At 39.4% G+C, this 21,458-nt stretch overlaps 1 protein-coding gene across 1 annotated transcript in view; it reads left to right on the forward strand.

The window, feature by feature from the left end:
• Positions 1-21,458, forward strand: part of LOC108893483 (rho GTPase-activating protein 26) — an 85,628-nt gene that overhangs the window by 26,191 nt on the left and 37,979 nt on the right. The window contains exons 2-9 of the mRNA XM_018691552.2: positions 10,793-10,888; positions 13,137-13,198; positions 13,641-13,712; positions 17,978-18,079; positions 18,171-18,281; positions 18,870-18,974; positions 19,615-19,744; positions 20,284-20,384. Of these exons, the coding sequence (XP_018547068.1) occupies positions 10,793-10,888; positions 13,137-13,198; positions 13,641-13,712; positions 17,978-18,079; positions 18,171-18,281; positions 18,870-18,974; positions 19,615-19,744; positions 20,284-20,384 (779 nt within the window). The remainder of the gene's footprint in view (positions 1-10,792; positions 10,889-13,136; positions 13,199-13,640; positions 13,713-17,977; positions 18,080-18,170; positions 18,282-18,869; positions 18,975-19,614; positions 19,745-20,283; positions 20,385-21,458) is intronic.

A 21,458-nucleotide genomic window follows, 5' to 3' on the forward strand; every position in this document is an offset into this window, starting at 1 on the left:
GCTTTATTTAGCCATTGTTAATCACTCTGTTGGCCTCTGACCACCATTCATCCAGTTTCTGATGGGTAAAGTGCTATTACAGGGCAAAGAAAAGCCACCATAAACCAGCACGGTGCGTTGCTGACTTTATAATCTAAGTTAGATTTAGGAGGAATTTCTTTAAATTCGTAATTCAAGTTGTTTCTCTGTGATTTTCTTTTTCTTTCCTCCTGCTCCTTCTTTAAATTCCTTCCCTGGGATTCCTCCCTGGGATGGGCAGTTTGACACTCATTAAACAGGAATGAAGATTCAAGTGGGGTGTGTGTGCTGCATGTGTGTGTGTTGTTTTTAGATAGTTTAGCTTGATGAAAGAGTGGCGTACTATATGGGGGGAAATGAATAGGTTCTGACTGTTCTCAGGTAACTTTTTACAATACACACACACACTCTCTCTCTCTCACACACAAACAAGCACTTGCCCCCTCAGTCGCTGCACTGACACATTCAGATGTGATGAAAGCCATCTGCTGAGATAGACATTGGAAGTGTTTCCATTGTGTGTGTGTGTGTGTGTGTGTGTGTGTGTGTGTCTGTCGGGTCTGCTTTGTCAACCCCAGTGCTGCGTCATGTGTTGGCCCATGTTTGCTTTTACAAGTGCTTCCAAATGTGGGCCAGTGAGTGCCCCTCTTTGAGAGTGTGTGTGTGTTTACTGTCATGACTCCCACATGCGAGGGAGTTCCATCACAGCTTTAGCTGTGTTTATGGTCCACAGAGCTGCTGCTGGCAAACACACAAAGGTTTTCACAACATTATCCCAGTAAATATGAAAACAAGTGTTTGTAATCTGTTCGTGGAGAGACCCCTGTCCTGGACAGACTAACTGACGTGTTTGTCACCGTATTACAGATGTTGTGGGATTTATGAGATTGAATGTTTTCAGTCTTCGAGTCTTACACAAATTAAAGTTGTAAACTGAAGAATCATCAATCAGGCATTTTGGTTTAATCCTGTTTGCAATAATAAATATATATTTTACTTGTTATGCTGGAAAACTAGCAGCTGTACAGTCAGTCTCATTCACTGTTGTAAAATGTGGAAAAATTCTGAACCAGTGTCAAATTTAAGCACTATATGGTAGCTTTACTATTACCTCATTTCCCTCTTCATTGATTTCCGTGGTTAAATGTGTGTTAAATATAAATCTGACAGTGAATGGCTGGCGTTGGAGGTCGGTGGGGGGTATTGGACCTCAGGTCTGTGTGTCAGCCTGTAGTTAAACCACCAGCAGGAATATTTATACAAGTGGCGGCAATTAGTGTGTGATTGAGAGGTATGTAGAAGCTGTGTGTGAGTGTGTGTGTGGGTTTTTTTTTTTTTTGTTGTTTGTTTTACCTTTCTGTCTGTTGAAACAGCTATAGTTGATGTGGTAAGTACATTTTGGATTGCCCTGGAGCACACACATGCATGGTCACTACGCTGGTAATAGGAAGCGGAGCCATGCAGCCAATAAAATGCCGTTTCTATATGTTAAATCACATTGAATTTCTGATAGATTTCAGTGCTGTGCAAATAAGATGTCAGAAAAATTTGCATTACAAACATTGTGTAAGTTACAGTAATACAAATGTTCGTTACTTGACCTTTTCTTTTGTGAATTGGAAACCACCAACAACATTGTTTTGATCATAGATCTCAAATGCCTTAAATTCCTAATAAAAGTCTTTTACCAAAATGTCTCTTCTATAACAGATGTTGTGCTGATGGTGTGTGGGTGGCCACCAGCTCTTTTTACTTAATAACTAATTTGAATTAATAATCAGTTTTCAAAATTGGACTTGATGACATTGTCAGTCGATCGGTCAAAAACTGCGGTTCAGACTGAGATATCCTAAATAAAACTATTAAACAGGTGATTGTGAGATCTCCAGAGGATCAAGCCTAGTGACTACAGTGATCCTCGCATACAGCTTACTGATATATTTGTAGTGTGACATGGTGTCAGTTTTGGTACATATGCTTGCATACATTTACAGTATCTGTATGCATGTGTGTCCTGCACGTGTGCAAGGATGTGTGAAGACTTAGCCTCGGCCTGGAGGTTTTCCAGGCATCTTGGCAGGAGCTTGTCCTGATGACATATTTACTGTACAGGCAGCCAGCTTAGCCCTTGGAAGGTGATGAGATAAAATATAACTCTGAGCTCTTTTCCACCTCTCTCCCCCCATTCCCCTGCCAATCTCTCACTCTTTTCTCTCGATCTCTGTAGTGACGTTATTGCTGTTGCATCCAATGCAAACTTATACAGTGCTGAAATGATCTTGGATGTGATTCCTCTTGTGCCATAACAGAACATTAAAATTGACTTTCTTGTTCTTACTCAGTTGGAATACACGCTCACATACTGTTTTTCAAGAAAACCATAAAATTAACACCACTCATGCCACAGTATATTCCAGTGACTACAGACGCTGAATGTGATTCCACTATGATTAGTAATCCACCTTTAACCTCCAAACATTAACCCACTTTACACAGCCCAGGGACCCTATGACAAGGCATTGGATGGTATAGGCCTAATACTACTGGACAGTGGTGAGCTTTTTTTCCTACTGTTCTCCAGCTGTGTTGGTGGATTGTATTACAGGCGGAAGATGGACTTGAAATGTGGGTCTGTAACGGGATCTACGTTCATGGCCAGATTTGACCTTAATCACTCGTATATGCTCTGTTGTGGTCAGAAGAAGAGTGATGAGACAGTACATGTTGTCCATCAATGTGCGCGGAGCCAGTCTGCTTCCCATAAAGCTGACTTAGCAGAATGGACAGGCGAAGAGTGACCTTTGACTTCTGCTTTCCCCCCAACCTGCACTCACTATGGCAACGTCTAAAAGAAGCCATCTCCACTTCCTCCCCCCTTCTCTCTCTCACACAGAAGTTCTTCCTCCCTGCTAAATGTCAAGGTGACCTTGTTGTTATTCTGTCCAACAGGAAAGCTAGTGTATGTACTGCACGCTTATGCTCAGTGTTTGATTCCTTGTTTTTGTTTTTTTTTTTTTTTAAAGCCAACCCTGCTTTATTGCTGAGGAAGGAAAGGGACTGGTCAGAAATGAACTTACTTTCAAAGTCACACGGTTTTAATTACATTGTATTTCTTTCAGTATGAAGGTAGCCGGATACCACAGTCATGATATTTGACTTTGACAATATTAACCTTTCCGGTACACCATTCACACATTCAGAGCTTGCCATACAAGAAAGCAAGCACATCTTGTCCAGGGGCAGTTGTACAGGTGTCAGATATCAGGGTCAGTTTTACAGGATTGTACTGAGAGGTGAAGGGATTTGGCAGCAGTATGATGCAGTATGATCTGCATCAAAAATCCAGTATTAGTCGGGCTATACTGTAGACCCAAATATTTGTCACATTATGAAAACACGGAACTTATATAACTTTATATAACGTAAATTCAAGACTGCATCATTGTTTCATTCTGACATACAGTATTTGAGAAACACAGTGACTCATATAACTTGTATATACACAAACACTTATATATATATGACAGTCTTTCACTGGCTGCTGGCTCATGTAAAGAATTAGATGAGGAGACTGAAATCTGTCTTTGTCCCCACAGATGAATAGTGTTTGGTGTGTGTGTGTGCATGTGTGTGTGTGTGTCTATGTGTGTTTGTCCCACTTGATGAATAGGGTTTCTATTCACATGCTTGTAGAACAAAGCTTCTGTAGATTTCAAGCTACTGCTGGATATCCTGTTGATATCACACAGACCCATTCTTCGGACTGTGTATGTGTGTGTTTGTGAGTTAATACACATAACAGCCGTTGTACAGTGCTGCTGCATGGTTGTGGTTAATTACAGAATCTTACAGTGCTATGTGTGCATGTATGTGTGTGTACTGCTTTTGTGAGCAGGATGCCTCATTCCAGCAGTATCCAAACCATGGTCCTTCAAAATGTCATTGTTGAACTGTAGACAGGGCATGTGACTGGCATATTCAGTATTGACAGGATTCCCACAGTAGTATCATAATCACACATGATAAGCAAACCCTCTTTATGAAATACCTATGTGACAAGCCAGAAAAAAGAAACATCTGTTTTGCCTCAGGCGGGACCACTTTTCACTTTACATGTCCAGATGTCATGACCGTAACAAAGCACCTGTATTATCCCCATGTTACAACTGACCATGCATACATTACTGTTCAGTGAATTCAATAGATTGTAGTGGACAGGTCATTATTTTCCTTCAAACCAGCTCTTGATACTTCTTGTGTCATGACTAGGAGCATTATTTTGTTCACAGTACCTGTGGTCACCTTGTAAGTACATGATGATAACTAATTGATGTAGGGTTGCAACTAATGATTATTTTAATTTCTTAATTAATCGTTTAATGGTTTGATCTTTAAAATGCCTGATTTACAAACGTCTGGAAAAATGACAATAACTTTTAATCAGAACACAATTTGACATATTTAGACGTCTTGTTTTGTCTGGCCAGCAGTTCAAAACCAAAAAAAGATTCAAGTTACCTTAATAGCAAACGAAGAAAACTAGTAGAAGTTTGGATCAGTGTTTTTTAGGCTGCCAGTTGATCTTCTGTCAATGAATTGACTAATTGTTTAATCTCTAAATTATTATGCTTGGTTTTGGTCTGTTACAATGTTACCTCTTTATTACTATATTTATATTTATATTTACTTTATTACTATTATTATAACTTGTGACTGCTATCTTTTCCATCTGTTATGATAACATTGTAAGAGTTAGTATAAGAGTTTGCAAGGGCAGATTTGAATCAGTTACTAGGATTCAAAGTCCCAAGTTCATGTGTTATGGTTACTCGGTGCTGTTTGTTTGTGCATTGCTCCATTGGGTGGTGTCATGAGCTCAGGAGGAAGTGAAAAAGAGAAGAATGGGGGGAATTTTGTCGAACAAGTGCTAGAGAAGAGGGGAAGAGGACAGAGAGGCGAGAGTCAACAGGGTCACTTATTTTTAGCTGTTACTGTCCTCTGCTGTCCTTCCTGCCTGGACACATACACAATACACAAATACTAAACAGCAGTGACATCCGAGCATCATCTGTGAACCACCAACAATGGTGCTTTTTTTCTTTCAGTATTGCATATTCAAAATATTTCAAAGTTTTTCCATCCAACGGTTGATTTTTATCACATTAACTACAGACCCACGCAGCAATACCAGCGATGGAATGCTGCTGCACGTAGCAGGAGGGGCAACATAACATGTAATTCAGTTCTTTTTGGTGGGTTATTTACCTTGACTGTGTTCAATGAAAATAACCAGTGTTATTGGCATTTCAAGGTCAGATGACACATTAATGTTATTGTGCTCCTCCCATATGGTATCTAGCCACGTAGATAGTTTTGATTACTACTGATTGTAGAAATTACTACACATCAAAGTCTGTTCATGATCCTGAGTAACTAGGCAGTAAAAAGCCTAAACATCTGGAAAACATCAGCACATAAATCCTAACTAAATGCTTGGCTAAATACTACAAGGCGTAATTTAATTTTTGTTAAAATTAATTGTTATTTTATTCATCACACACATCAGTTCAGTATCTTTTAATCTATGGCTTGAACTTGTGTAATCACTGCATTGAAACAGCTACCATAAATGGTAAGGCATCACTGCTCCCTACATCTGTAAGTAGACATTCTCTTACACAAAGGCTTCTTTGGACAATGTGCTTATTGTGGGATGTAATTCTTTCTATGTTTTGTAGTAATTCATTTGTGTTGGCAAGACCTTACCGAATCATATCGGCCAGCAATGTGGTTTTGATTTGAAAACATGGTTTGAGTGTGCGGCTGGTGTGTGAGTGTGTGCCTGCATGTGTTTGAACGTGTCGTTGTTGCCAGCATCTTTCGAGAACATAGCTTTGGGAGTGACATGACACGCATGATTTATCTGACATGCGTGATGTATTCACGTATCGACGCCAGAAAAAATTTGTGTTACCTCATTACAGTGTTTGCCAAAATGTACATTGAGACGTCCTCCAAGGTCAAGTAAACTAAACAGAAATGCATACTTAACAAGCTTGTTTTTCATCGCTGTTTTGAGTGATGCAACGTGAAGTCATTGTTTTCAAAGTGGAATAAAGTCATACTTCACAGTGATCAGAGCGCCAACACAAATAGAGAGAAACAGTGAAATTGCTTGCGGTATGTAAATACAGCATGGAACTTGTCAAATTCGAAAAAAACTACTTATTTTGTTAGCAGCACTGTCAAAAAACTGGCGAACAATGATACAAACAATAATGTCATAATAATAGTTTCAGCACACACTGCAACAGATTAAAATTGACTGTACCAAATTATTGTAAGGAACTGAACACATCTGGATGGACAAATCAGACTTTAATATAATATTGGCCATTGTGTTGTATGCTGCCTTATAATGCAACATCCAGAATGAAGCTAAAGAATGAAAATAAAAACTAATTCATTTAATTTACATTCTTAGACAGCTAAATATATAAATGACCAATAAAGTATATTTTTGTAACCTGTTAGAAAAAATAAAGTGAAGACTAAATGGTCCATCTTGAAGGCAAAATGGACTATTTCGTGTTGAGCTTTTGAGTTACCGAACGTTAACACATGACAGTTACAACAACCATTTATATTTCTGATCATCACAAAAGACTATTTTAGGGTTTTTTATTTGAGTCACATTGTGAAACTGACACTCTAAAGTCTTAATGTTCTGAGTAGAGAGGGAGACTCACTTTCCACAATAATACTGCAATCCTTAATCTATAGACAAATCCATTTTAATGCCTAATGAGCATTTTCTTTTCAGGATTAGTGTTAGGCTTTGGATGCTTGTTTTACTGATGCATGAACTGTGGTGAATGCTGTACTTTTTTAATGCCCTTATAAAATATAATGGTCTAACCTAATGTGCCTCTGCCAGCATTCATTATTGGAGGGTTAGGGGACGCTCACACCAGGCGAAATCTATTAAAAATGTTTTGGTAACGTTTTAATGCTCTGCTTGAGATGCACTTAAGTTTATGACAGTTTATTTTAAACAACCACATAAATTTCAGCTTCATGCTAAATTAAAAATATTTCTTTGATTAAGTTGAGTCTTGGTCAACTATGACTCAGCTCTGCAACTATGAACCGACAATACCCAGGTCTGCCTTCTTGTAAAGGTTTATCATGTGTGCTTGTCTTAATGAGAACAGTTACTGTTACAGTTACTGTACTGTTACTCTGAATTTTCAAAATAAAAGCTTAAAAACACAATTTATAGAAGTGATTTTCTGATCATGTGATATGAACTTTTCCCCACATGTGTAATGAGTAATTAAGTTGCTTATTTGCAAAGGGAAGGTTTAAAAAGTGTAGTGAGTGGTCTCCAACGGCTTTTATTCTCCACCACCAGCTGCTAAATGCTTCAGATGTTTTCGGGTAGTAGAGGCAGTTTTATTTCAACAGAGATAGAAAACCTGTTGCTATCAAACCAAACAGATATCAGTCTCTTTAGGCTTGAATTCTGGCTGTTAAAGGTCTAAGATCTAAAGTGTCAGCATCAAACATGGAGAGGAAGGGCTACTCTCCTAACTCACTTACATACAGGAAGAAATTCATCACCCACCAATTTCTCCATGCACAGTCTTACAGCAGCTGAATGTTGAAACCATTGTAGAAGTCCCTTTTAAAATGCAGATGCTGAAATGGGCACAGGATCCTGCTCCGAAAACAAATGTACAAACTTTTTGCTTTTATTCTATATCTGTGTTGAAGTATCTTTGAAAATGCCTACTTGCCTCTTTAAATTTAAATTAGGAGCCTGCCTGCTGATGTCATGTTTTCTAATGTAGGCCTCGGTGCTGTACAGATATGCAAACAATCTCAGTGTCAACTATTAGAATACACATAATCATAAGCGTAACTGTATCCGAGGCAGTGTTTTGTTAATGCCCTTCTATTTTCCTACTCCTTCATCTGTGCTTGGTTTTGATGTTAATAAAGGCGAGCATGTGGAGTGTGGCTGGAACCAGAGTGAAGAAATTATCCACGACAGGCACGTTTCACTCACAAGGTGCTGAGAGGAACTGTCGGTGGCAGGAAGGAGCAGTCCGAAAAGAGAAGGGAAGGAAAGACAGAGGCCAAAAACGAGAGCGGACAAGTGAGACTCAGGAGGAGAGATATAGTAAAAGAGATATAGTTTTGTGTAGCACAGTGGACACACAACATGACATCAGAGTTGCTAGAGCTGGATTTGATCCCTACCGAAGCCACCCATGCTGAAAATAACACACTCATGCTACCAGACAGAACAAATGAAAAGCTGCAAATATAAAAGGTCAGTGAATAATGTGTGATGGAAAACCGGCACTTCAGTGGCCTCACATCTGAAAAGGTAGAGCCTGTCAGTAATGTGTTTTAATATGGTTTATACCTAAGAACTGTTGTCAGTGTAGCCTCATTTGACAATATGTAAGATGGTACTTCACCAAAAATCTGTATACAACCACCTTGTTAAGTATATAAATCACTAAACTCTCTGTAACAACTTTTAAAGCTTGGAATGAGTGTGTTTAATCACTTAAATGCTGTGCTTTATAAACATGCAAAGTAACAATTCCTTTTTTTTCTTTAGGGCTTTTTCCTAGAACCAAACCATTAGTTTTAATTAGTTATTAACATGTACGATTTAGCTGTCTTACAATACAACACCCTGATATGTCTGCAGAGCTTTTACCTGTTGAGGTAGTTGAGTCACTATAGTATCTTATAGATCTCTTTGCCAGGTGCTGAGATTCCTGGCTTTCATAACTACGGATGCACACACAGCATTTTTAAAGAACAGGCCATATACTCTGCTTTTGAAATAAAAGCTCCATGCTGTCTCAAACCTGAACACAACTTCTTTTGCTCAGCAGTGATGAACGACACCACGTGTGAGCAGAGACTATGACGGAGTAACAGTTTCTTATTTGCAGGCAATAGCTAAAAAAAAAAAAAGATTGCTTTGGAAATACCTCTTTACCAAATACAATCAATAGACAGAAAATGGTTGCTGATTAATTATTTTTAGTTTATCAATGATAAGATGCACACACAATAAAACACACTTGCATTTTATGCAAACCTTTTTCTAACTGAACTGCTTTTTCAGTTCAAAAATATTCAGTCTACTGGAAAGAATGGAAGGTCCACTGTCTATTTTCAGCACAGTCAACATTGCTTTTTGCCCTCAAACTTACTTCTGTAGTTTTCATTCTATTATAATGTGTCACAACATCTGACTAATGGAGCTGAATGAAAGTTTTTTTTTCTTTACTGGATTCTGGTACTGTAAAACCACAGTTTATCCTTCAAGGTTGGAGTGTGGTCTCATTTTGGTCATACTTTAGTTATTTTGACGCTACAGAGTCACTGTGACTCACTGCTAACTGACATGATCCTACTATGTTTTTCTGAGCCAGTCACAAGCGAGGGGGGGATGAGTGTGCCAACGTGTGTGTGTGTGTGTGTGTGTGTTTTTCTGGCAGCACATGCAGGAGCTGCTGGGCCTGCATTTCATTTCTGCGACTGGCAAGCTGCAGCAGATCTTTCCAAACTGGCACGTGCACGTGCGCACACATGGAGGACCTGTGGTATTTACACAAACATGGCCAATTACGCTCTGTCTGTCTTCTCTCTCTACACTCACTGTCCTTTCCCTGACTCCCATCTGTCTTTCCATGAGACACTTGATCTCTCCTCTCTTTTCTGTCTCCTCCTCTGCATCCTTGTCTGGATCTCATTTTAAGTTCCATCCGTATTTTTTGAAACACCACTGGAATAAATCTTTGCTTGTAAACATTTTGTGTAGTTTCTGTCCTCTGTTCCCAGCTGCAACTGACCACACTGTACTGTTACTCTTATTGTCTTTCTCTTTCTAATTTGACCATGGAAGTAAATAAATGATTATAAAATACATCAATATAGATGCTCATTAAATTAAAATTTCTTTAACTGATCATGTCTCAGTGTCAGGATAGCATGTGAGATCCTGTTTGCAGTGTGTTGTTCCTCAATCTATGTGGTTTCTAAGAGAGTTAAGGGAGGTCTCTCTCGCTTTTTGTCCTCCCCTCTATCCTCCTGCTATTTTGTACCTATTCTGTATATGTGTCTGACCTTGGCCCGCCCAGCAACAGGAAATTTTGTAGTGGGGGTGACCCTGTCTTGAGTTTAAATGGACAGCGGGCCAAACTCTCTGCGAGTGTCTGTCTCCTAGGAGCTCTTAGCGCCTCATGTATAATTTGAAAGGCATCCATCTGTCCGAGGCTTTTCACTGCCTCACTTGGCTAATGTAACTTAAGTTTAATGGAACTTTTTGCACTTTTCATCACGCACACACACACACACAAACCTCCATTCAAATGTAGGAGCTGTCAACCTTCATCACTAACGCCACTGGGGATCCACTCACAGTATCCGCCTGTCTGAGTTCAGGCTTTTTCCACTCACTCTCATTTTCAGTAACTGCACAAAGAAATGTATCCTTAAGTAGTATTCTTTCACATGGTAGTATGAATGTATTAAGAGTATGTAGTAATAGTAAGAATGCAATGCTTTCTAAGAGTCTTTACAGTTAATGGTTGAATCGTTATGAATTCCCACTGAATAACGCACTTAACATGAAATATTGCTCGTGCTAAAAAAGCATACTGTCTCCAAAGTGTCCTCACTGGTAAAATAAAACATCACTAAACCTAACAGCTCCTTTTTTCCTTTCTCTCTTTTCTCTCAGGTCTGTCAACAGCCAAGAGGAAGTTTGCTGACTCTCTCAACGAGTTTAAATTCCAGTGTATTGGCGATGCCGAGACGGATGATGAGATATGCATAGGTGAGCCGGCTGATATGAAACCCAATACCTTCACTGTACCGGCAGAGGAAAGCTTGTGAATAGATGGTAGACAATGCTTTGCTATTTATAGTCACTGAAACAGAACAGTCCCATCAGCTCTGATGTAAAGACCGGCTTGATTTTCAGGCAGACAGTCTCAAATTATGCCTCTGCTCTGAATCTGTTCTGTGTCTTTTTTAGTATCAAAGCTAGGTCTTGGATGAATCCCATCAAGAAGAATTCTTTGGCAAATTGTGAAAGTTGCATGAAAACTGCCAGGCCATTCCCTGACCTTGCTGCCATAGGAAGAGTAAAAAAAGGGAGAAAGATTTACTTCACATTTAAATCCTGTTCAGCAAGTAATTAACAGTTTAGTGGTAGTGTAGTTGATTACTGTTCACCGGCTGTAAACCTAAAGCTAAAGATCATTTTTATTTCAATTTCAATTTTGCAGTCGTGTTGGTGTTGTTCTGTTTTTTTGTAGGTGTCATTATTCATCTTTCTTTTATATAAATAATATTATTTAAAGGATAATATCATTAAATATAAAAGTTATTTAAGTACACAGAATATCATTAACTGGAAATGAACTCTTCATTGAATTGTAGCAGGATACAGAGGGTGAACCTAGCCAAACTGTGCAAAAGCCTAATCCTCTTCACTTTAATTTCTCTGTCAATAAGAATCAATAAGCGTTTTTTTCCCAGTGACATCAGGAACATTGGATAATACAGATAATCTAAGATCTATCGTCCAGTTTACAGAGGAGATTTCTTCTAATTCACAACAGTAAAAGTTTCATTTGCGTAAGCTTTATAGTCATGATTATGACGCCATCCTCTATAATGAAAACATAATGTTTCATAGCTATTGCTAAGGCCTGTTGTACATGTTGCTCTTATCTGTTAACAACTCTCCCCTCTCCAACCAGTGTTGGAAACATCCTGCTGACCCAAACCTAACCCTTACTGGTGTACATGAGTGTATAACTCTTAATTCCATGAACTCATCCAGGCTTTGTAGTGCTCTTTAAAAAAAAATTTCTTGTCCAAACAGCCTGCTGTGAAACATGCGGTGGCCACCACACCCTCTCATGCTGCCTGGCTCTGTCTGTGCAGGCTGTGCAGCTCTTCACTGGCCTGACCCACCCACTACTGTTGTTTAACTATCTTTAGCTATCTTTCCTGAGCAGCTTGCCGCTCAACTGGGCTGCGCCACGACACTGTTGTTTTTAGGATATTTGTAGTCTTGCTCATTTTAAAACTTATTCCTTCTGTCTGTTATAATGATTATTTCACTCCAAGCTGGTATACAGCATATTGATTACAATTGTAAAAGTTAAAATGATAAATTACTTTTACTGGCTCAATATCTAATTGTAATTTTCTCAGTATCAGGTGTTTATCTTTCAGTGTGGTTGATTTAGAATGTGTGATTGAGCTGAAACATTTCACTGCATTTTATAATCTTTATTACAAAGTTGTATTGCTTTCTTAAAACATTCCTTGCATAGTCCTGAGGTCCCTCTCTTTTATAGCTGGATCTAACTTCCAAGTAACACAGGCTCTAGTCTAATGCTGAGGAGCAAACTGAGTGCGAGTGTGTGTTCTGTCATGTAATGATCAAAGAATTAAGTCGGATCTAACTCCCAAGTGCCAAATCCTGTAGCTTGAAGTCTAATGTTGAGGATCAGAGTGTGTGTGAGTGTGTATTCTGTCATGTAATGATTAAGGAACTAAGTTGGGCTACACTGATTTTTGCATGCCAGTGCACATGCAGAACATGCTCAATGCAAAAGTGCACTCACTCTTTCTGAAGACTGAAGTGTGTGTGTGTTTGAAGTGGGACAGAGGCAATTGAAGTGGAAACTCTGGCCCAAAACAATGTAGCCGAGCCTCTCTTGCCAGCGAGCACGGAAACAAGCACTGAGCTGTGCTCGCTTTGAAAGCACCATAGAAACTAACCCTCTAAATTGCGGTTTCATTTCCAGTTAATTACTCTGCTGTGTCATGACTTCAGGAAAAAAGTTGTAAGAGGTCCAAGAACAGAAACAAAGCACCTTCATCACTTCCACCTCATGGCAACTTTCAACAATCTCTCTGCTTCTGTTTGTCTGTACTTGTGTGTCTCTCACTGTCACCATTTGAAATGCCAATTTTTTTCTCTTTCCCTCTTTCTTTCCAATTGTGTCTTGTCTCTTGTGTCTTTTTCTCTTTTCCTCCCTGTCTGCCAATGTGTCCGTCCTCAGCCAAGTCTCTTCAGGAGTTTGCAGCGGTCCTACAAAACCTGGAAGATGAGAGGACACGGATGGTGAGTGACCTAACAGATTGTATGGAATTTTGTGGGTGATTGATGGGAGTAGGGGCTGTGTTTTGCACATAAAACTTGTCATTACTCAGCAAATATTTTAACATTGATAGTGCTCACCCCTCTAAGTGGATTAGATAAAATGACTCAGAGGACAAGTAATTTATTTTTAGAATATGGTAAATAGTTTAGTCTTTTTTCATAATAAAAAATTCACAGATAGGCTTTGGCTTTGGTTTGCATGCCCCTGTGACCCAGGGGGCTGTATTTAGCTTCTAAATTCAGAGGTCTGTGATGTTTTCAAGTTGCCATTTTACAGAAAATGATATTAGTTATGACTGTTATTTAACAGAAAATGATGTGAGTGACTATGGTAATTTAAAAGATGTCAGTACTGCAGTAATGTATACTTGTTAGCCTGTGACATTGATGTGTGTGCCCCCAGATCGAGAACGCCAATGATGTGCTGATTATGCCTCTGGAGCGGTTCAGGAAAGAACAGATCAGTGCAGCCAAGGTAATGGGAGCAACACCCGCACAGCCACATGACTGGTGACAGAAATGACCTCACCTACACGTGTACAGTGCACCAGTATTGATACATGGTGATACATGATATATGGTGGCAGGGAAACATGAATCATTAAATCAATAAAATCCTTTCAGTGCTCCTGCAGCTGTTATTGGACTAGCACAGACAACACCCACCTAAAATGTACAAATTGACATTAACATACAGTATTTCTTTAATTGTAGTTTTAAAAATTCAAAATACATTTGACTGTTAGGCAGTGATAGATGTTGGTGGTTCTCAGTGGTTTTACAAAAGCTTCAAAAGTGATTCATCCCATCAGATTTTGGATCTCAGGGAAGACCTCAGCTCACTGTGTGTTGTAATTGATATGTGACCTTTGCACTGCAGGTGATATGATTTTCTGTCTCAGCAGCAACACATTTTGTCCATACTTAAGTGTGTTAATGACACATTGCAATGCTCAGTCATTGTTGTGAAGCTCACCATCTTAGTCAGTTGTTTAAACAGTACAACCACACAATAACCTTGCACCAAGACAGCTTTTTAAGTCAAGCTTGTAATAAAAGGTTACATTATAAAACCATGCAGAATATTTACTGTATGTGCCAGGATCTCCTCTCCCATACTGAGTGTCTACATGTATGTATCAAGGTCATCACTACATGACCTGGATAGGAGATTAGAGGAATACATAATCCTGCCATAAATCACTGATTCCCACTGGGGGGTCTCAGAGGGCAGCAGGGCTCCCTCATGGCACAGCCAATGTTGTTTTAGTGTTTGAGTGAGTATAAATCTTTGGTACCTTGACTGAATGTACAAAATGGTGTGGAAACATTGAACATATAAGAGTAAGCAAGTAGGTAAACAAGGAGGACTTTTACATTTTGAATGTTGTATCTTGGATCTGCTTTAAGTGTTAGAACATTCTTGAATTAAAAGATAAGTGCTACACTGTACGTTTTTTTGGGTAATCCCTTGCCCTGTTTAGAAAATATGCCATGTTTCAGTGTTTGTAATCTCCTTACAGCAGGTCATGGTACACTTACCCTGTGCAGTCATTAGCTATAGGACCAAGATGAGTAGCCGCAGGGGTTCCACTGATACATGCAGTATTAAATGTGTTATCAGTGCATGCTCTGCTAATCCATCCCCTTATAATAGGTCATTGTTTGATTGTGACCTGGTGGCCAGATTAAGAAGTGAACAGATAATCTGTGCAGTTAGGTCACCATGAGCGATGTACTAATCCCAGTTTAGCCCTAAAAGAACTGCTAACATCTTCGCCTGGCTCAGTTTTACCTTGTCCTAAAGCTCCAGCGCTGACAGACCTCTAACATGAGGGAGTTTTAGGGCAATTACAGTGAGTGGATAAAGAGTAATAGAAGTATGTTTAAAACACACTGGGTTAAATATTATGCAGTTTATTTAAGGAGAACTCAGGTCCAGGGTTCTAATCTTATTTGCTAAGGAATTCTCGCTAATCAAATTTTTTTCAGAAAGAAGGTCTCTCAAAAGCATTGCATAAGTAATTAAATTCTTTAAATTCAACATTCACTGTAAGCACAGTCAGCACAACACTGTTTTTTAAGACTGAAGAAAACACTGCTGGTAATGTGAGGGCTGTGTTTATATCAAACCATCAATCCTGCAATGATGATAAAATAAACACACTCAGAATAAACTCTCTGAAATGATTAAATGCTGTAGTGATTTTGGATAATCTGTGTTACTGTTTAAATTAGGCTTGGCCATAAAACATTGTGTCACCTTAATAAACACAGATGTATGTGAAAAATTAATGATTTAGTATATAGCTTTTTGCTTTCAACGTCAGGCTTGGAGAGCAGTGTGGTATTCTGATTTGTTCATTTAGTCAGTGAAGTTTGTGTGTCTGCAATTTTCCCATGGATTTAAGTTATAATAACAAATTGTTAAGGTTAAAACAATAAAGTCTGATGACTGGTTGAGATCAGAAGTCAGCCCTGCATCAGTGTTTTAGTATGTTTAAGCCCCAACAATGCACAGCAGATGTTGCTTCTGTTGAGGACATAATTGATAATATAGTACAGTCTATTCCTTTTACTGTTAGTGAACTTTGGTGCTATATTAAAAAAAAAAACCCACTTAAATATATGCCATCTGCTGTGTGCAGAAACAGGCAGGGATGAAGATGTGTTTGTTGGCATTGTGTTTCAGTGGGATTTCCGAGTAATTGTTGACATGACAGAGCAGTGGAGCCTGGAGTCAAGCTGAACTGTAGCTGTCATGAGTCAGTGTGGTGGCAGGACATGATGCTGTTTCAGAACATTTCACTTACTTCACTCTTGTGGAAAAAAAGAAAAAGAAAATCATCAGCGAGTTAGCATACTGTGAAGACATTGCCACCTGCTGGCTGAGGATAGAAGTGACTCAAAGTAAATCAAGTTAAATGCCTCTTTTTTGTTTTCAGTGATTGATAGAAAGCATGACATCAGTACTGGCTGTGTAATTTGTGTTTTTCAGATATATGTACACACACACACATCCTTGTACACCTAATACCTATCTCCTAAACTGAGTCTTAACCCTCAAACAGCTATTTAAACTAGTGTGCTCCAGTATTGCTGTCAGACCCCACACAAGTCTAGTGGGCTCTCAGTTTTCAGACCCTCCAGATATAGTAAAACAAGCACAGATGCACACATAGACACATTTCTTGAGGGAGACGCAGAGAGAGTTGCAGAAGTGGTCATTTTAGCCATGATTCCCACAGTGAATATGACAAAGTGAAAGAGGCAGACTTTAAACAGAAGCCTTGTTGTTTAGAGGAACGTTCATCATCCCTGATGCGTTCTGCAGCTGCTGTCTATTCCTCCCCTGGCCCTGAGGACTCTGCTTGTTGTTGAAACTGACTTGGCAATGAAACACCTGTGTCATGTGACTGTAGCAGGGGTTAGACATCATGGGCCTGTCCGAGCACAGACTGACAAGGCAGCATTTCGTTATTTTCACTGATCTGGGAGTTTTATTGCCTTGGCAAATACAGTATCTTCCCACCAAGAGTGGGGGAAAAAGGCAATTCATACAGGCACAAATAACCAGTCAGGGAGATTGGTGAAATTAAATTAAAAACATGACAGACGAAGACAATTCATCATATTGTTGCAACACATCCTCTAAATCCAGTATTGCCACGCTGATTTACATCATTGCCCACAATAGGCCTTTTTTGCAGCAGACGTTTTTGCTTGTCATAGGAATTCAGCCATCTATCATTTTATTGTTTACGCAATTTTATTTCTTTTTCTGTCAACCAATTAACTGAATGATGAGTAAGATGTCAGAAAATAGTCAAAACTGTACACCACAATTTCACTTTTTTTTTTTTTACTGCTTTTAACTGCATTATCAAATATTCTCGATTTTAACAGTTTGTTCTATGTTTCTGAGCTTCCTCCTGAAGCTCCAGTCCGGTCATGTTATGATTTGAGGATAAAGAAATGCAATAACATTAACAGGCCGAGGCAGATGTACAGTTAATAATACCCCAGGGCCTCTCTGACAGAGGGAGACCCACCCTGATCTGCCCCTCCTCTGTTTATATGTCCACTTCTCTCCTCTTGTTTCCCTCTCTGTCTCTTTGTGCCGATACCCACATCTCTTCCTCCCATCGGTTTGAATTAGATTAAAGTTTAATGATCCTGACGTGACTGATAATTACTGTGCTACCAAGAAAAGAAACAACCGTTTGGTTCGTTCTCTCCTTTTGGTTTCTCTTGATCTTCTTGGACGCGTTTCAGTTTTTCTCCAGCAAACTTAAAAAAATACACACCCTGTTCTATCTGTCCCTGGTTTATCATTCATCCATCTGTCTGTCTCTTATGTTAGTGATCTCAGCTCTGATGAAACAGCCTGTTGTTTTATAAGCAGCTGTGCTCCCTGGAGGAACAATTTCAAACTGGACTCCCTGACAAATGGAAAATATTATCTAAAAGCTAAAAGAAATTCACATTAAATGAAGGTTACCTTGCTCTCAGTTCTCAAACAATGCACTTTCTGATTTTTCCAATTACTTGAGGGGTTTGGTTGATTGCAGATAGTAGCCACTGATCAAGTTAGCCCATAGTAACATGTTGCAGATTAATTAATTTGATTAGATAATGGGTTTATTAACATTACAGAAATGTTCCTACTGAAGTCCCACAGGAGTTGATTGTGTTGTCTATCACCTAAATAAAAGTTAGTTTTTTTTTAATCTGTTACAGGAAGCCAAGAAAAAATATGACAAAGAGACGGAGAAGTATTGTGCAGTGCTGGAAAAGCACCTTAGCCTGTCAGCAAGGAAAAAAGAGTCTCATCTACATGAAGTAAGATTTGTCCCACCTAATCTCTCACATCTCTCATATTTTGCTGGGATTATCAGTCTGTCAGTTTACTCATTTCCCCTCTCTGTTGTAGGCGGACAACCAGGTAGACAACGTACGGCAGCATTTCTACGAGGTTTCTCTGGAGTACGTCTTCAAGGTGCAGGAGGTCCAAGAGAGGAAGATGTTTGACTTTGTGGAGCCTGTAAGATGACACTTGTTTTCATGTTCTTTTCCCCTTTCATGTAATATGCCTTTTTTTTTGTCTTTTCCCCAAAGTTGCTGAACACACATGCTCTTTTTCAGCAGTGGTCTGTGTTACATTCACTCACTTTGACATATCCAGACCCAGCAGCTGCTTTCTCAAATCACAGTCCTCTGTTGTTGGCAAACAGTGGTTTGGAGGTTTTGGTGCTTTGCTTGAGGGCACTTCAGTGGTAGCTGTGGCGGAAATAAAGACAATTTGTCTTGACTTTTAGCTCTGTTGGAAAGTACATAGAACTGTGGGTCTAGTTCACTGCCTTTTTTTTAAAAATTCTATCCTGTCCATGTTTGATTTTCTCTTTGTCATATGGCAACATGATATTTCTCAATCAGTTATATATTTTTTTTAACACATACACAGTAATTCTCCTAATTTATTGCTCTTTGAGTATGCAAAATAAAATGTATCTGTCTTTTGTTGTCCAGTTGTCCTCCTCCTCTCTGTCCTTGTGTTCATCTTTATTCCTTCGTCCTCTTCCTTAACTGCTTTCACTACCATTTTTATTTCCCATTTCTTGTTTCCCTTCAGCTGCTGGCGTTTCTCCAAGGCCTTTTCACCTATTATCACCACGGCTATGAGCTGGCAAAGGACTTTAATCACTTCAAGACTGATCTCACCATCAGCATACAGAATGTAAGGTCACACACAAACACAATACAAGGCAACATGCAATTCAAACAATTAGAAATCATATAGTAGTTACACAACTGACCCTGTTTGTCTGTTACTGCTTGTTTTTATCAAGGTACACTGGGTAGTTTTTGTAGAGCATTAGTGATCAGTACAGTCCATCTCTTCCAGATTCATTTTATTTTTGAGCAATAGAAGACTTCGGAGGGGCTTCACTAAAGACAGACTTTTCTGAGTTTTAATTCACACCTCTAAAGAAGGGTACTTCACTGAAAATGCAACACTGAAGCACTCATGTTCAAAGTGGTGTGAGCTCCATAAGGTCAGCTTTATTAGTACAGAGGAACTTGTCTTGAAAAAAAGTGTGCAATTTGGGAAGACGTCTAAGAAAATAATGAAGTGGCCACAGGCTGAGAGGTAAAACAGTTTCTCTGAGAGTCATCTGGAAATAGTGTTTGAGACCACAAGGGCACACAAAAAAAGCCAAATATGCAGGGTTTATAGCAATGAGTATGTATCTCTTATTCTCCTAAAAAATAGGTAGGTGTAAGTACTGCTGTTGTTGCAAGTTGAGCTTTCTCAGGATCAGAATATTCAGTGAAAGGCCTAAGGCTTGTGCTCGCCTGTGCTTGTTTTTGGACAGACGAGGAATCGTTTTGAGAGCACGCGGTCGGAGGTGGAGAGTCTGATGAAGAAGATGAAGGAGAATCCGCACGATCACAAGAGCGTCAGTCAGCACACCATGGAGGGATACCTGTTTGTACAGGAGAAGCGTATGTATAAGCCCACTTCTGTGTGTGTGTGTGTGTGTGTGTGTGTGTGTGTGTGTGCGCGTGCGCGTGCGTTTGTGCACGTTACATCTTACAATGAGAACACAATTCAGCAACAATTTAGTGTTTGCAGTACCATGAAAACATGATTGAGTGTGTTAGCAGGTCTGTGTGTATAATTAGGTACAGTACATACATGTTAAGTGGCATGTTGTTTGGCTCTCACCCACACATTTAAACACACACACTGACAGAGCAGCAGAGTAAACAAACCATAATGAACCTACAGTCGACAAAGTCAAGTCTGATCTGCCGGAGACATAGCTCTGACCGGGTACCATGGTAACACATCTAGCACTAAAGCAGGCCTGACTAAGACTCAGCAACCTTTTTTTCCCTGCTTGTTTTAACCCTGTCTCCTCCTGTTACCTCTGCTTTTGTTTTTCTCTAACCATTTGACATCACTCTTTTTTTTGCTCCTGTATTTCTGGTTTTAACCTTTCTCCTTCACCTCTCTCCATTTCTTTCTCTCTGTCACTCAGGCTCATTTGTATCTACCTGGGTGAAGTACTACTGTACATACCATCGTGAGCCCAAGAGGGTGACCATGGTACTGTTTGACCCTAAGTCAGGAGGGAAAATGGTGAGTAGCTCTGTGCGTTTAAAGACCTGCATAGATTTCCACAGAGGCAGAGACATAGTCAAGTACAAGCAAATGTTTCACATACATAGATGCAGAGACACAAACACTCACACCTGTTTTAGCCTGAGTGTCACTTCAGCCCATCATCATGTTGTCTGATTTGCAGTTGGTTCTCATCCAGTTCATCCCACCGGGCTGCTCTCCAACACTCATTAGCACACTCTGCTCACTGCTGAGCACAACGAGCTCTCACTATGGGCTTGGGTGTATTTCTTATTATTCCAATACATGCCTTGTTGTCACGAGACATTTCCAAGCAATCTGTAATTAAGTTTTCTGACAGCAGAGAAGTGTTCAACTATTTTAAGTCAAGTATATTTGACACATGGTGCCATTTTTGCACCAGTCATTCAGGGAGATACTAGTTTTAGGAGAGAGAGATAACAATGTCTTCCACAACAGCCACCTCAGTAGATGAGAGAGGGATGTTGCCAAACCTTATTTTGTGCTATCTTATCACTCTGCCTAGAATAATGCAAAGCTGATGCAAGTTCAGGCCTGTTTTGCCGACAGTTGTCACAGAGCATTTTGAGTCATTACAGCAACTATGGTCAAAGTAGAAATAAAAAACACTGAACATTGCAGAAATCCTTCCAACTCCCACACAGTAAGACAGGTTAGAAAGGTATTAACACAACAAAACACAGAGCTCTGAGAGACAGATGTGAGAAATGGGGCAGAGGGAAATAAGCAAAAATGATGGATCCAGAGCAGCTGTGGTAGATTAGACTAAAAGAAAAGTATGTAAGTACGTATGTTGAATGTGTATGAGGTAGGAGTGTAAACATGGTGCTTTGAGAAGACATAACCACTGACACAAGGAAGGTGCTGAGACTGAGCATTTCCACCCCTGTATGTGTAGGACGAGAATACTGTGTGTTATGTATTGGCTTTTTGACTTTTCTTAGAATAGTTACTAAATATAAATGTAGTTCCTCACATATAGAAAAATGGGAAGTTAACATGATAATCAAATTGTGTCTAAATAAAGTTTTGCACATGTTTTTGTGGTTA

The sequence above is a fragment of the Lates calcarifer genome, linkage group LG20, assembly GCF_001640805.2.
Source record: "Lates calcarifer isolate ASB-BC8 linkage group LG20, TLL_Latcal_v3, whole genome shotgun sequence".
Classification (NCBI taxonomy): domain Eukaryota; kingdom Metazoa; phylum Chordata; class Actinopteri; family Centropomidae; genus Lates; species Lates calcarifer.